This window comes from Chiloscyllium plagiosum, unplaced genomic scaffold, assembly GCF_037043375.1.
Source record: "Chiloscyllium plagiosum isolate Xiang-an unplaced genomic scaffold, Cpla_swu_hap1 HiC_scaffold_23, whole genome shotgun sequence".
Classification (NCBI taxonomy): domain Eukaryota; kingdom Metazoa; phylum Chordata; class Chondrichthyes; order Orectolobiformes; family Hemiscylliidae; genus Chiloscyllium; species Chiloscyllium plagiosum.
In genome coordinates this window covers 25,371,916-25,389,727 of record NW_028270161.1, presented here as the reverse complement: position 1 = coordinate 25,389,727, position 17,812 = coordinate 25,371,916, and the positions used below count along the sequence as shown (strand labels likewise).

The 17,812-nt window shown below is 40.6% G+C and overlaps 1 protein-coding gene across 2 annotated transcripts in view; it reads right to left on the bottom strand.

The window, feature by feature from the left end:
* The window catches only part of sbf1 (SET binding factor 1), a 200,780-nt gene that overhangs the window by 69,762 nt on the left and 113,206 nt on the right, over positions 1–17,812 (bottom strand). For both annotated transcript variants that reach the window (XM_087999478.1, XM_087999479.1), the window contains exons 6-9: positions 10,220–10,325; positions 7,437–7,569; positions 6,889–6,997; positions 6,364–6,477 (exon numbers count right to left, since the gene is read on the bottom strand). In XM_087999478.1, the coding sequence (XP_087855604.1) occupies positions 6,364–6,477; positions 6,889–6,997; positions 7,437–7,569; positions 10,220–10,325 (462 nt within the window). The remainder of the gene's footprint in view (positions 1–6,363; positions 6,478–6,888; positions 6,998–7,436; positions 7,570–10,219; positions 10,326–17,812) is intronic.

The window sequence follows — 17,812 nt, the reverse complement described above, 5'->3', positions numbered from 1 at the left end:
CTAGAGTGTGTCCAGGATAGTTTCCTCCAACAGTATATCCTAGATGCAACAAGGGGACAAGCAACAATGGATTTAGTAACAAATAACGAGTTGGATTTAGTTAGTCACCTAAATATGCATGAACATTTATCGAATAGTGATCATAATATGATAGAGATCAATCTAGCATTTCAAAATGAAAAGCATGAATCAGCTACTTGAGTTTCAGCTTTATGCAAGGCTGCCTTTAGCGAGATGAGACAGCTAAAGGGAAAATCTGTGAACAGGTAAAACAACTGAAGAACAGTGGAGATGTTAAAAAAATTTAACACAATACAAAACCAGTTTATACTCGTGAAGGAAAAGCTCCACTTCATAGAAAAACAGCCACGGACAACTAAAGAGCTAACAGACAACATACAACTAAACAAAAAGGCTTACAAAAATGCAAAAACCAACACAGATACTGCTGAATGGGAAAGATACAAAGACCAAGGGTCAAAGTAGCTTATAAGAGCTAATAAAAGGGATTATGCCAGGGACATGAAAATCAATAAGAAATTTTATCGTTACAAAAACAGAGTGAGAGTGGTGAGGAACAACAATGGCCCACTAAAGACTGAAAGTGGCAGCATTGTCAGTGGTTATGGGAAATGGCAGACATTTTGAATAATTAAAATAAAACAAAAAAATAATGGACGCTGCAGATCTGAAACAAAAACAGAAATTGCTGGGGAAATTCAGGTCTGGCAGCATCTGTGGGGAAAAAAGCAGAGTTAATATTTCAGGTCCGATGACTAATAAAGAGACACCAGACTCGACGTTAACTCTGCTTTCTTCCCACAGATGCTGCCAGACCTGATGAGTTTCAGGTTGATGTTGAGTAATTACTTTGCCTCAGTATTTACAGCAGCAAAAGATGATAGCTTGCTGGATGCCCCAAGGATATGAAGAATAGATTGGGAACATGCACAAAATAAAACTAACCTAATTAAAACATCAGTAATAAGGAAATTAATGAAATTAAATAGAGATAAACTCCCGGTACCTGACAATTTCCAACAGATGGTGTTAAAGGAAATAAGGGGACACATTATAGACAGCCTAACTATAAACATTCAGAGCTCCCCAGACACAAGAGTTGTCCCTTTGGATTGATAAATTGCATACCACTCTGTTTTTTAAGAAGAGCAAAAGAGGAAAATCAGGGAATTACAGACCCATGAGCCTAACATCTGTAGAGGGGAAATTGTTTGACTCTTATAATCAAGAATAGGGTAACTTAATTTTTCAATTAATCAGGGAAAGCCAGCATGGATTCATGATAGGTAGGTCATGCCTGACAAACCTCAATGAATTCTTTGACGAGATGACTACGGTAATGGATATGGAATGTCTTCCGAGAGTCCCTCTACAGTCCTGTATAAGCTACTGTTAACTAAGATGGAAACCCACAGAAATGAGGGCAAGATGCTGACATGGCTGGGGAATTGGTTGAGTGGCAAACTACAGAAAGTAGGAATAATGAATAGGCACTCGTGTATGAATAGGCACTCACATGAATGAACAAATGGACATGAATTAGCTTTATTGTGAAACTGGCAGGATGTGACCAGTGGTATAACATCAAAATCTGTATTGGGGCCTCAATTATTTACATTGTTTATTAATGCTTTGGATAATGGTGTGGAACATCATTTTTCCAAATATGATGACGACACAAGGTTAGGCTGGGCATTGTAGAAATGCAGATGATAGCATAAAATTACAAAAGGATGCTGATAGACTGAGTGAATGAGCAAAATTGTGGCAGATGGAGCTCAATGAAAGCAAGTGTGAGATTATCTATTTTGGACTGGGAAAGAATAGATGAGGGTACTTTCTTGATAGTTAAATACCTAGAGGATGTCCAAAGACACTTGAGGGTTCAGGTGCATTGATCTTAAAAATGCCATGAACAGATGCAGAAAATAGTGAGAAAATCTAATGGAATCCTAGCAAGAGAACTAGAGTCCAAAGATGCAGCAGTTATACAAAACCCTGATTAGACCCTACATGGAGTACTGTAAGCAGATCTGGGCACCACACCTCAGTAAGGATACATTGGCCCTGGAAGGAGGTACAATATAAATTTACAAGAATGATACCTGGGCTTCATGAACTCTTTTATGAAGAAAGTACATAAATTAGGCCTATCTTCTCTAGAATGTTAGTCGTTATGGAGTGATCTGATTGAAGTCTACAAGATATTAACAGGAAACAACAGGATAGATAATGATAAACTTTTTCCACTGTTTGAGGATACTCAAACTAGGGGACATAGTCTGAACATTAGGACCAGACTGTTCAGAAGAGATGTTAGGAAGCACTTCTATAACAAAAAGGATAGTAGATTTTTGGAATAGATTTCCACAAACAACAATAGATGCTGAATCAGTTGTTAACTTTAAATTTGAGATAGACATATTTTAGTTAAGTATTACAGGATATGGGCCAACGGCAAACATATAGATTTAGGCCACAGATCAGCCATGATCTCATTGAACAATGAAAGTGACTTGAGGGGCTGAATAGCTTACGCCTGTTCCTATGTTCCAAAGTTCAGAAAAGACAAAGGTTCCATTGCCCCCACAATTCCTACACTCACTTGGAGTCATAGAGATGTACAGCACGGAAGCAGACCCTTCGGTCCAACCCATCCATGCCAACCAAATATCCCAATCTAATCTAGTCCCATTTGACAGCACCCGGCCCATATCCCTCCAAACTCTTCCTATTCATAAACCCATCCAGATGCCTCTTAAATGTTGCAACTGTACAAGCCTCCACCACTTCCTCTGGCGGCTCATTCCATACACTCACCACCCTCTGTGTGAAAAAGTTGCCCTTTAGGTCTCTTTTATATCTTTCCCCTCTCACCCTAAACCTATGCCCTCTGGTTCTTAACTCCCCCACCACAGGGAAAAGACTTTGTCTATTTATCCTATCTCTGCCACTCATGATTTTATAAACCTCTATAAGGTCACCCCTCAGCCTCCAATGCTCCAGGTAAAACAGCCCCAGCCTATTCAGCCTCTTCTTATAGCTCAAATCCTCCAACCCTGGCAACATCCTTGAATCTTTTCTGAACCTTTCAAGTTTCACAATGTCCTTCTGATTGGATAGAGACCAGAATTGCACGCAATATCTCAAAATTGGCCTAACCAACATCCTGTACAGCCACAACATGACCTCCCAACTCCTATACTCAATGCTCTGACAAAAAGGAAAGCATACCAAATGCCTTCTTCACTATCCTATCTACCTATGACTCTACTTTCAAGGAGCTACGAACCTGCCCTCTAAGGTCTCTTTGTTCAACAACACTCCCTAGGCCCTTACCATTAAGTGTTTAAGTCCTGCTAAGATTTACTCTCCTAAAATGCAGCACCTCATATTATCTAAATTAAACTCCATCTGCCACTCCTCAGCCCATTGGCCCAGCTGATCAAGATCCCGTTGTAATCTGAGATAGCCTTGCTCACTGTCCACTACACCTCCAATTTAGGTGTCACCTGCAAACTACTAACTATACCTCCTATGTTCATATCCAAATCATTTATATAAATGACAAAAAGTAGTGGACTTATATAAATGACAAAAAGTTCTCACAATTGGCCCTTCAAGACTCAGTGGGTATAGTTGGGCCTGTCAGTTATGACCAGGAAGCACTTTACGATTTCTAGAACAATCTCACGGTCACACTACTGAAAGAAACAGCCTCAGGCTTTGGAGATATAACGGTCCTCATTGTGCCACTGATCCCTGTGGCACGCTACTGGTCACAGGCCTCCAGTCTGAAAAACAACCCTCAAGCACTACCTTCTGTCTTCAACCTTTGAGCCATTTCTGTATGCAAATGGCTACTTCTCCCTCATCCCATTGCCTTGTTAACCTTAAGGGCCAACAAATCATCCAAGATTTATTTCCTTAATAATTTTGAACCTTCTAGTGACAAGAGCTTCCTTCTCTGTCAGCATGGCACAAGTAGCAACGACTGTTTTGTAAAGATGGATGTAAAGTATTTATTTAACCCCTCAGGCAGCCTCTCTGGCTCCATGGATAAGTCCCCTTTTTGGCCTTTGACTGACCCTATTCCCTCTTTAACCATTCTTTTGCTATTTATGTGCCTATTGAAGACTTCTGAAATTTCTTTTACTGTAGCTGCTACTTTTGTCCCTCTCAGTCCCTCTTTGCTTCTTTTAATTGTCTTTTCACCTCCCCAAAACCTTCAGAATTCCTGTGGATTCTCATTTGTATTTTATGCCTTACACTTGGCAGAAGCACTAATTTTCCTTCAAATGTTCATTTCTACCTCCTCTTCATTCCGAAAGCTCTAATCTGCCCCATTTCGTTCACTCAGCTTGTCCTAACTTCCCCATTTGAGGCAAGAAAGCTTAATAGTACCTAAAACATTTGGCCTTTGAAGGCAGCCCATTGTTAAGTTAATGTTTTTCTCACCAATCTTATTCCAATAAATCCTGCCAACTCTGTTCTTGGACCATTAAAGGCCACTCTGTGCTAATAGTTTTCTCTTGATTAAAATTAAATGTTATTGTCACATGTACTTCTGTGCTTGAGTAGAGTGAAAAGTGTACAGTGTCACCATTCCCGGGACCATCTTGGGTACAAAGGTATCTAGGTGCAAAATCTTAGATATAAAGTAGAAAACTAAAGAAACAAAGTTAAAAATTAAACATTACAGCCCTTCTTAGTATTAAGTAGAAAAGTAAAGAAATAAAATTAAAGACAATTGTATTGTTAACAAGTGCTTAGCCATGCTGGGCTCGCAATCCTTACAAGGGCTCAATCTCCTCTGCTTGGGCCTGCACTCCAGTCAACTTTGAGCTGTCTGCTATCACCGCTAAGGCAGACGCTGGGAACCATCCCTGACCACCATGTTGGACTTGCTCTTCCTGCACTGAGCTTGATCTCCAACTGCCAAAATCCTGATCCATGCCCCTGCCACTGCTACATATCGAACAGTAACAAGCCATGATGCCGCCAACCGCCAAAGGCCCTGCTCCAGGGTGTCACTCTCCTGGCTCTTTCACGATTATCCTGTAGTTGATCATTTCCCTTTTTGAATACTTCACTAAGCCCTGATTTTAAATTATGTGACTGCTCCTTAGGACAATTAGCAAAACACCAATACAATGGGTCAGATTGCTGCCTTCTGCCCGTTCCCCATTTTATGGGCACTTTTTGCAAAACCTGCTATGGCATAAGAACTTTGGTTCATAGAATAGATAGAATTCCTACAATGTGGAAGCAGGCCATTTGGCCCTTCGAATGCATACCGACCCTCCGAAGAGCATCTTACCCAACCCACACCCCTATCTTATCCCTGTAACCCTGCACTTCCCATAGTCAATCCACCTAACCAGCGCATCTTTGGACTGTGGGAGGTAACCCACGCAGACACAGGGAGAATGCACAAACTCCACACAGACAGCCACCCCAGGGTGGAATCGAACCTGGGTCCCTAACAATGTGAGGCAGCAGTGCTAACCACTGAGCCATCATCCTGTCCTTTCGACAATTAGCTTTAAATCTGAAATCAGAGGCGTCCTCTGAAATATTGACCCTTCGGGTGATGGAACAAGTTCTCACAATTGGCCCTTCAAGACTCAGTGGGTACATTTGGGCCTGTCAGTTACGACCAGGAAGCACTTTATGATTTCTAGAACAATCTCACTGTCACACTACTGAAAGAAACAGCCTCAGGCTTTGGAGATATAGCGGTCTACACTACCTAAGAGCCCCTCAGTAATGCTCTACAATTCTATGTAAATGGGCATCCCTCATTCACTCCTTCTGAACACCTACTGCCTTCCCGGACCTACTTGCATGTTACTCTCCGAAACCATTCTGATACAATGATCATTGCCTTCTAAATGTTTACCCCATGATCTACTTGGCCCACCTCATTTCCAAGGACCAGACCCAACAATGCATCATCCTTCTTTTTGGACAGGACACATACTGCTGTAAGGAAACTCTTCGTAAGGCAATCTAAGAATACTTGCCCCTTATACTCCCAGTGTTCCAGTTTTTGGGTAACTGAAATCCTTCATTCTACTACTCTACAGTGCTGGTATTTTGCTGTAATTTCCCTGCAGATACTATTATTGACTCAACCAAAATAGGCAGCCAGCAATTCAGTAATTACTTCTTCTCAGCAACGCAGACGTTCACCTTTGATTTTCTCCGTTTCTTAATCTAAAATTGCACAATATCTCAACACAACTGAAGAAGATGCCCAATCATGTCCACAGGTTCTGTGCAACAATATTCCACATTACAGCATCCATCAGCAGTCTGATCCAATTAAACATTTCTTACCATGGAAAGTGTTGTTTGAGTTTGGAGGAGGTAAGGTTCTGGCAGGACCGAAATGTGGATGCACTCTGGAATCACAACTGTGCCGCCATCCAGATCAGCCACAATCACATCCAACTACAGGGGGAAGAAAAGCATTTTCAAAAAAAACACCTCAACAACATCTGTCTTCTCCTCTCTATACACACAAACATATGCCTCATCCCCAACTCTCTCACCACAGTCTCATCTACCATCCTACCCACATTAAGATTCACCCAGAGGTGCACATTTTGCACATAACCAGGCGCCCAAATGCTCCTCCAACTTTCCCTATCCTCCTTTACCTATACATCCTTACCCACTTCACTATTCTCTCCCAACCCCAAATTTTCTCTCTCAACTGCATGTCAGTATTAAAAATACATGAGTAGTACAATTGAAAATAATATTCACTAACTTTAGATTGCAAACAAATATTTCAGAGAGTGGCAGAACTCTCAGTGGACAAGGTATGACTAAATAGATGGCATTATAAAGTGCACTCACCAGGTCCTGCATATCTGCTCGGAAGGAGGAATGGATTCCAATGATGAAAGGCGTGGGACTGCTCAGCACTTCAAGAAGTTGAGCCGGTAAAATTGGGATATATGTAAAACTATCAGAACACAAGGCAAAGGTTCATTCATGACAATCCCAGAAGAAACAAACATTCCCACAAACCACCTCCACGACTGAGCCCATAATCCTAGTCAGCCTCGCACTTCCTGTGTTCTCACCACTCCACCCTCCCATTTCCTCCTTCCCAAACTCCACGAAACATTTCCTTTCCCCACCTCCCTCAGCAAAAACAAAAAAACTGACATGTTCTTTTGAACTTTATGGCCTTTAACACAGTATCAGAGAGATGCTTGTAAAGCATTTGCCACTATACAATATTCACATGAGTGGAAATTCAATTTTATCTGCTCAGACAGTTCAGCTATATCACGCAAACACCCACGAAACCTTCAATATACTAGTTTCTCTGAATGACAGTGTATTTGCACCCCAAATACAACTGCATCCTCTAAATGCATTGGTCTTCCCCTAGTTACCTATATTTTAGAGGGAACATGAGAGCAAGAAGAGCTCGACAGGCCTCTGTCAGTCTCTGGTAACTGGATGACAGGAACAAAATCTTGTGTTCGGTTAGGGCAGCACAGAAAAGCTCCAGTACATTGTTAATGCCTAGTAAAAGGTAACAAAGAATAAAGAAAACAAATTACAAGGTTGGAAACTATGAAAAGACAATTAATACATATGAGAATATACCTTACTCTCAACAGCTTAGAGCCGTTATAATATACATTGCTGTGAATATAGAGTACATGTCTGATTTTGTAAGAAAAGTTCCTATTTTGAACTTTGAGTATCTGATTGTATGTACTATATGGAGAAAGTGAGGTCTGCAGATGCTGGAGATCAGAGATGGAAATGTGTTGCTGGAAAAGCGCAGCAGGTCAGGCAGCATCTAGGGAACAGGAGAATCGACGTTTCGGGCATTAGCCCTTCTTCAGGAAGGGCTCATTCCTGAAGAAGGGCTAATGCCCGAAACGTCGATTCTCCTGTTCCCTAGATGCTGCCTGACCTGCTGCGCTTTTCCAGCAACACATTTCCATCTCTGTATGTACTATATATCAACAACGAAGAGCAGTCTCCCCCTGCCAAAGTTACTGCACCTATTGGAGGAACTGTAAAGGTAGAACAGCACCATTTTATAAATTTACTACAAAGCAACATCAAATGCAAATTCAGTAGTCTCCATGATGTTCAAGGCTAACCAGAAATACTCATTTATACTGTCTGCGAAACAAATCAAACAAACACAAACCAAGATATGGCGGCCTGAAAAATCAACATTTTTGAAATTCAGCTACCCTAACCATCAAACTTCCAATTCAGCCAAAACAAAGGGAACAAGTTAAATTTGCTCAAAAAGGAAACAGCATTCTAAGCTCCATCTGTACAATAAAGCTAAAATAAATGAGATATCTTAGCTCCAATACTTCTGAAGAAACATTTCTCATCACACTGTCATTACTATGTGGGCAAGCTAGGGGTAAGCAAAGCAAACATTAAAGGGACAGTGCAGTTTGGATCCAAATGTGGCAAAAACAATAAACAAACATTGTAGCGAACACCTGCTTTCACCACATCACAGACCTTCCTGTTTGTCCATCTTCCCCATTTACCTGAGCTCAATACTTATTTGTAAAATCTCTAAGTTCATGAAAAGTCAACTTACTTCCTCACCAAAGGGACTGCCTTCCTTAAGAGTTTCTAACACCCTGATTTGTTTGTCAGTGGTTATTCTGAATGGCTGCTTTTGGACAGGTAGTAAGTGTGCAAGGTTGTTCCCCATGGGTTGATATGAAAGCCACTTTTTTTGGGGGTACACTAGTGACCTGAACTTGAATGTAACACAAACAATAGAGCTAACATGAAAGGTGCAAATGTGATAAATATGATAATACCTGGCATTACTGGAAAAGTTAGGCTTGGTCTCCTTAGACCAGAGAAATCCGAAAAGATTTGGAGGAGATATTCAAGTATTCAGAGGTTTCAAGAGGATAAAGAAGAGAAAATGCTTCCAATGGAAGAATTGTATGGACACAGCAAAAGAACAAAAGACATGAAAATAAAATGCAGTAATTTAGAATGTACTGCCTTAAAGAATGGAGGAATGGATTCTATAATAACTTTCGAAAGGATACTGGATAAAGCAAGCTCTGGACCTTTTGAAGGAACAGGCAAAAGGGACTAATAGGGTGGATCATTTAAAGAACAAGCATAGGCACAAAGATCTGAATGATCCCTAAGATGCTGCATTAGAGAAAGAGGCAGACGCAGGCCAGATAAAATTAAGTGCATGGGAGCAAAGGAATGCATTATGAATGAAGAATGAGGAAAGACAATATAACCTACAGTTTTAAAGTGATGGGTAATCAGTGAGTGATTCACTTGCCCAGGCTTTTCCATCATCTAAAAGATACATTCCAGGATTATGATAGATCACTCCTCACTTGTCTGAATGGACACAGCTCCAACATTTTAGTTCTAAAAAAACCCAAGACAAAACATCTTCAATACCTCACCTTCTAACTTAATTATCCATTCCCTCCATAACTGGCAGGGCAGAGAAACCGAGGAAGAGGAGAGAAATATAGGGGTGGTGGCAGAGAAAGAGGTTGGAAAGGGAGAAGTGAATGCTTTCAGAGGTTCTGAGCTCCATTCCCAGGCAGAGACCCCCTTGATTGAAGGGCAAAAGAGAGGACCCCCAGTGAAGTGGCTGACAGTATCTAAACAGTTTCAATCCTGTGCAACTTGTCATCTGAGCAGTCAACACCAGTGACCTGATACCCCTTTGGATCATGTTGATATGACAGTATGATATGACTAAAGCATGAGTAGTACAATCAAAGCTGTAGAAATAACTGATTGGACCTTCTTTAACTCATTTAGTTGAAGCAAGTTGTGGAAATTAATGAGAGTATTGTGAATGCTGAAAATCTAAAATAAAAACAGAAAATATTGGAAATATTCAACAGACCTGGCGACATCTGTGGTGGGAGAAACTGAAGTTGTGCATCAAACTGAAGACTTGACAGAGCATTACCAACCTAAAACATTGACTTAGTTTCTTTCACCACAGCCGATGCCTAACCCAAATATTTCCAACAGTTTCTTTTTACACTATAGAAATTATACTATAGCACTATAGCAGTTGCAGCCAGCATCAATGGAATTTGAGAATATTAAAAACCCAGACAGCATCATGATCCTATTCAGCAGCCAGACTGATACAGCCTAATAATACACATAAAATTCAGATACATACCAAGCTGCTTGAGTAACAGTGCAACACTGCAGCCACTGACGGGCAGAGCATCACTAATAGGGGTCTGTATCACCTGACGATCTCCCGCTCCCAGTGAAATGGTTCTCTGAGAAGGTAAATAAGCAGGAATTGTAAGAGAATATTTGACAAACACTGAGCTGGTTTGATTCAACTAGATGTAGCAACAGATAGAACTTTCCTCATTGAATGGAACAGAACATCAAATTTAAGAGTTAGAGAGGCCATAAGAAATAGGAATAGGAGTATTTCATTCAGCCCTTCAAGCCTGCTCTATCATTCAAGAGGAACATGGCTGATCTGACATTCCTCACATTCACCTTCCTGTCCTTACCCCATAATCCTTGATTCTTCTACTGATCAACTTATTTATCTCATCCTTTAATACTGGGGAGGGGGTGTAAGTGAGAGAGTGCACGAGCAGAGGAGAGGAATGAGGAGGGGGCTCGAGAGAGAGAGAGAGAGAGAGAGAGCGCGAGCGCGAGCGCGAGCGCGATGGGGACATTCTGTTCTTGAGCCAGTTTCAGCAGTAAATAAGCTGATTGCTGATCTACATCCAAATTCCATTCACCTGCTTTGCCTCCACATTCCTTGACAATTTTGGCGAGCAAGAATCTTTCAAACTCTCAAAATTAACTTAGCTAACATTTTTACTACATTTTTCTAAAATTCTCCTATGTGGTTTGATTTTAAGGATATGTACTGTTCTCCTGGAGTCTTGCACCACCAGAAAAGGTTTGTGTCTAACATATCAGTTCATATCGATATACAGGCTTGTGAAGCACTGATGTTAGTGACCCACTTTCTATTTATGTGTTTAGGTTTCCTTGGGTTGGTGATGTCAGTTCCTGTGACGATGTCAGTTCCTATTCTTTTTCTCAGAGGGTGGTAAACAGAGTCCAAGTCGATGTGTTTGTTGTTAGAGTTCTGACTGGAATGACAAGCATTTAGGTATTCTCATGCGAGTCTATGTTTGGCTTGTCCTAGGATGGATGTGTAGTCCCAGTCGAAGTGCTGTCCTTTCTCATCTGTATGTAAGGATACTTGTGGTGAGTTGATGTTCATGTATTCTGATGGCTAGTTTTCTGCCTGTTTGTCCAATGTAGTGTTTGTTACAGTTCTTGCATGGTATTTTGAAAATGACATTAGTTTTGCTTGTTGTCTGTATGGGGTTTTTCAAGTTCATTGGCTGCTGTTTTAGTGTGTTGGTGGGTTTGTGGGCTACCATGATGCCAAGAGGTCTGAGTAGTATGGCAGTCATTTCCGAGATGTCTTTGATGCAGGGGTGAGTGGCTGGGGTTTTGTCTGCTTGTTTAGGTTTGTTGCTGAGAAACTGGCAGACTGTGTTCATTGGGTAATTGTTCTTTTTGAATACACTGTACAATTGTCTGTCAAACAAGGAGAAAAACGCATCCAGAAACCCTAGCCACACTCCCCTACATCAAAGATGCCAGACTACTCAGAGCCCTTGGCATCATGATAGCACACAAATCCACCAACACACTAAAACAGCAGCTAATGAACTTAGAAGACCCTATACAGACAACAAGCAAAACTAATGTCATTTACAAAATACCTTGTAAGAACTGTAACAAACACTACATTGGACAAACAGGCAGAAAATTAGCCACCAGGATATGTGAACATCAACTAGCCAAAAAAAAACATGACCCACTCTCACAAGTATCCTTACATACAGATGAGGAAGGACACCACTTCAAACTGGGACAACAGATCTGTGCTAGGACAAGCCGAACAAAGACTCGCACAAGAATTCCTAGAAGCATGGCACTCCAATCAGAACTCTAACAACAAACACACTGACTTAGACCCCGTTTCCCACCCTCTGAGAAAAAGAACAGGAACTGACATCACCAACCCAAGGAAACCTAAACACAAATAGACAGCAGGTCACTAACATCAATGCTTCAGTGGAGGCTCACTGATGAGATATCTTGTATGGTGACGAAACGTCTGAAAATAAACCTTTCATCTCAGCGAGCAAACGTACATCCAGAATTTACCAAATTAAAAGAATAGCGGTTAGTGTGGTTATTAAATTGGCTAAGTGATGAAAAGTAGATCATAGTGATGGAGGATTGTTTCTCAGACTGAAGGGAAGTATATAGTGGTATTCCCCACAGTGGGTATTATAACCATTGCTGTTTGTGATATACATTTATGACCAGGACCACACAGGGTAATGTTTTTAAAACTTGCAAATCAGAGAGGCTCTAACGCAAAATACAACGCAGGAGAAAGTAACAAATCTCTAGAGTATTTAAGATTGGTGAATTGGACATATGGCAAATTAAATTTAATACAGAAGTGTGGGGTGTCATATACTTAATAGGAAGAATATAAACTAATGGTATAATTTCAAAGGGTAATGCAGAATCAGAGGAAGACATGGATGATGGCTTATTGCAATAACTTCATCCCATCTCTCCACTTTGCCCATCAACCAGAAAGCTCCTCGTGCTCAATCTTATGTCCAGCTCTTTTTAAAATACCTTATGATATCAACTTCATCCATCTTTTCAGGTACAAAATTTCAGATCTCAACAATATTCAGTGACAATTCTTTTGCCATATCAGCCCTATTGACCTTTTGTTAATAATGTTAATTTCAAACTATGATCTCTGTATATTGATCCATTCATGAAGGGAACAAATTTTCTCTGTACCTTTTGTCAAAATGTCTCATCATCTTAAAAACCTCTAAGTCAACTCAACGTGTTCTGTTATAGCAGCTTCCAACTTCTCATAACTGATTCTCTCTTCTAGTCCAGTGATATTCTGGCAAACGTCCTCTGTATCCTAAGGCCTCTACATTTTCCTGAAGTACTCTGCCCAGTATTGTCCACAACACTATTTTTCTTTCAATTGTTCATGGGGTGCGAGCATTGCTGACTAGGCCAGCAGTTATTGCCCATCACTGATTGCCCTGAAGGTAGTTGAGCTCAACCATATTACCATGGATCTGAAGTCACATATTAGCCAGGCAAGAATAGCACATTTCCATGCTTAAAAGGCATTGGTGAACTACACAAGGCTCAACCAGCGATTTGTAAACTTCTGGCACTTTCTCAAAATTTTAATTGTTTGAGAGACATAACTGAACTTTTGCAAATCCATTTTGAGGTTTCTTAATCAACAAAATTCGTTAAGTGCCCAGTCACTCTGCTCTTACAGATTCCATTAATATTCCACAATAGTTCTAACAAAGAAGTTTACAACTTCCTGATTTCTCCCCTCATAATTTTTTTTAAATATCAGAGCTATCTTTTCAGTTTTCCAACCTGGAGGGATAATTTCTGAAGAGAAAGAAATTTGGAACCTTAGGAGTCAAAAGTCTGCAATTTTGTCGCCTTTCTTTAAAGTCCTGAGATAGTAACCATCAAATCTCAGGGGGATTGGTCAATTCCTTATTTTCATTTGCAATTTTATACATCTGTTTTTAAAGATCCACATTAACCTTGACACCACTTTATTGTCTATTATAATCACTATACATGCAACACATTTTCACAATTTATTCTTTTTTTGCAAAACATATCACTTTTTTGTCACCTTGTTCATATTTTCCTGCCTGACAGTTACCTAAAACTATACAATCTTTTCTACATTTAATTTTAGGTTTCATCTGATGACTTTCTTTCTAACCTTGACCACTCTATTTGGTAAAGAACTCTTTCTCCCAAAGGTTACATATGATCGATTGGAAGGCAGCAATGAGTCAGAAAACTTGGGGAAAAAAAAATTAGTTACAAAGAGTACAATTCCAGAGGTTTTTTTTGGGAAGATGGATGGGGAAGCTGCTCTTTTTCCAAGAGATTAACAGGATTAATGCAAAGGAAAATCTGGACAGCATGCTGGAAAAGAATCTAAGGTGGTGATATTCCTCTCATATCATATTTAGTTCTTTTGCAGATCATTTTATATCGATGCCCTCTTGCTCTTGATCCTTTTACAACCAAAAAAAGCCTCTCCCTAAATACTCTGTCCAGCTCACTCATGGCTGTTTTGCTGAGTGTTGGGTCAGAGATTAAGAAACTGTTTTGGACTACACAGGAATGTAGAGCTGAAGGCACTGTCAGATCAGCCACAATCATATAGAATGGCTGAAAATTTGAAAAGCCCAATGCCTACTCGTAGTATGTCTGCATGAGTACTTACAGTAGTTTTCGTTTTAATTCTGTTTCCATCATCTGCAGAACTTTGCTTTTTCAATCAAGTGGAATCTGAATGACTCAGCAGATATTTGCCTGAAAATAATTTGCTTCGCACATAAGTACTTTGCCTTATTTGGAAATTTGAAACAGTGAAACTTTGCTTGCAAATGTAATTGATCTGATCACAGAATTGCTACAGCACATCTGATGTCACCTAATAATATCTCATTTCTTTCTAAATGCCACAAATCACATTTCCAGGCCGTGCTTTCCACACCCTAAGTACTTGATGTGTGAAAAAGTTTTCCCTCACATCACCTTTACTTCATTTGTACATCACTTTACATCTATATTCTCTCGCACTATTTTTCTTTTCCAAGTAGGAACATCATCTCTCTACGCCGCTACCCAGCCCACTCATGATTTTAAAAAAAACTATCTTCTCTCAGCCTTCTCTCCAGGAAAACAGTCCCAACTTCTTCAATCTATCCTCATAGCTGAAGTTTCTCCTTCCTGGAATCATTCTTGTAAATCAGTATTGCCACCTATCTGCGCACTCCACCAACTTGTCAATGCTCTTCTGAAATTCCAAAGCCATAGAATGATAGAATCCCTACAGTGTGGAAACAGGCCATTTGGCCCAAGAAGTCCACAACAACCCTCCGAAGAGTATCCTAACCAGACCCATTCCCCTACCTGTCTCCCCTGACTAATGCATCTAACCAACACATCCCTGAACACTATAGGCAATTTCGGATGGCCAATTCACCTAACCTGCACATCTTTGGACTGTGCGAGGAAACGACAGCATCCGGAGGAAACAGGGAGAACGTGCAAACTCCACACAGACAGGCGCCCAAGGCTGGAACTGAACCTGGGTCCCTTGCGCTGTGAGATAGCAGTGCTAACCACTGAGCCACCATCTGTAATCAACTATCATCAAAGTCAGGGGATCAACCCTGATGCAATGAAAAGTGCAGGAGGGCATACCAGGACCAGCACCAGGCATACCTCAAAATGAGGTGTCAGCCTGAAGCTACCGAACAGGACTACCTGCATGCCAATGAGGTGATAGACAGATCTAAGCACTCCCACAACCAAAGGATCAGATCACAGCTCTGCAGTCCTGCCACATCCAGTTGTGAATGGTGTGGACAATTAAACAATTCATTAGAGGAGGCGACTCCACAAATATCTCAATCCTCAGTGATGGATGAGCCCAGCATGTCAGTACAAGAGATAAGGCCAATTCGAATCACTCCACATGATATCAAGAAATGGTTAGAGATATTGGATACTGCAAAAGCCACGGGCCTTGACAACATTCCAACAATAATATGGAAGACTTGTGCACAAGAATCTGCCACTCCCCTAGCCAAGCTGTTATAACATTGGCATCCACCCAGTGTGGAAAATTGCCCAACTATGTCCCGCACATAAAAAGCAGGATAAATCCAACTCAGTCAATTATCACTCCATTAGTCTACTCTCGATCATCAGTAGAGTGATGGAATGAATCCTCAATAGTGTTAACAAGCAGCACCTGCTCTGTAATAACATACTCAATGAAGCTCAGTTTGGATTCTGCCCAGGCCACTCAGCTCACGACATCTTGCTCTTCTTTGACGCAGGTTTTTTATCACTACATTATCACATTTTTACATAGCAATCGTGTCATCTGCAAACTTGCTGATCATACCAACAGTGCCCTCTTCCAGATCATTTATGCATATCACAAACAACAGTGGCCCAAGCTCTGATCCCTGTGGAACACCACTGGTCACCTTTCTCCATTTCGAGAAACTCTCTTCAACTACCACTCTCTGTCTCCTGTTGCTCAACCAGTTCTTTATGGTTGAACACTCTGCACAGCATGTGACTTCACTTTCTTTATTAGTTTACTGTGGGGAACCTTATCAAATGCCTTACTAAAGTCTATGTGTATGACATCAACAGCCCTTCCTTCATCTATCAACTTGGTCACTTCCTCAAAGAACTCTATTAAGTTGGTATGGCACGATCTCCCCCACACAAAACCATGTTGCCTATCACTGATAAGCCCATTCTTTTCTAACTATAAATAGATCCTATCCCTCAGTACCTTCTCCAGCAACTTTCCCACCACTGACATCAGGCTCACTGGTCTGTAGTTACCCAGAATATCCCTATTACCCTTCTTGTACAGGGGTACATTAGCAACCTTCCAGTCCTCCGGCACCTCACCTGTGTTTAAGGATGCCATAAAGATATCCGTCAGGACCCCAGCTATTTCCTCTCTCGCCTCCCTCAGCAACCTGGAATAGATCCCATCTGGTCCTGGGGATGTGTCCACCTTAATAACCTTGAGCATACCCAACACATCATCTCTACTTATGATCCAGACTAATCAAACTTCTATCTCAACATTCATTATGTTCCTCTCCTCAGTGAACACTGATGCAAAGTAATCATTCAGAACGTCACCCATTCTCTCAGGTTCGACACACAGCTTTCCTTCATTATCCTTTAGTGGACAAATCCTTTCTCTAGTTACCTACTTGCTTCTTATATAAGAATAAAATGCTTTGGGATTCTCCTTAATTCTGCTCGCCAAAGCTATTTCATGACCCCTTTTAGCCCGCTTGATTCCTCGTTTAAGATTGGTCCTATCTTTACTGGACAAATTATAAAAAAGATTTACAAGGATGCCATCAGAACTGAGAGATTACAACCATCAGGAAACAATGAGTACAATGGCATCTTTTTTTACTTAGAAGTTACTTAAGACGCAACCCAATCAGTCTACTTAAAACTTTGAATCATTTGCAACGGGTAGGTGCAGAGAGGACCTTTCTACGTAAGGATATCCAAAACAAAAGGCCATAAATACAAGACATTTACTAATAAATACATTAGAGAAACAGAAAGGTTTATTCTCATATGGAATGTGCAAATGCAATTAACTTTGATCTGTTCAGAAAGACACGAAATGAATACATGAGAGAAAAGGGAGCAGAAAAATCTATTGAAGACTGAGATGAAGTAGATAAACATAGGAGGCTCAGCTGCAACATTAACACTAGCTTGGGCCGGTTGGACTAGATCAATTGTTTCTGTGCTATTTTCTTCAGAATTCTATGAAAATACTTCCCGATATCATGCAAATATTCCTGGGCTTCCAATTTGACACAATATTCTAAATTCTGAGATGACCATGAAATGTGACAGCACTGCAGTAACCCTTGTGATCCCTGACAGCAATCAAGCTTGAGGTGGTTTATGGAGTCAGAAATAATAAAAATTTGCATTTACAATCAGCTATAGGAGTGAATGAAGGTTCTACCAGACTGATTCCTGAGATGGCAGGACCAATGTATGAAGAGACACTCTAGGTTAGGACTATATTCACTGAAGTTTTGAA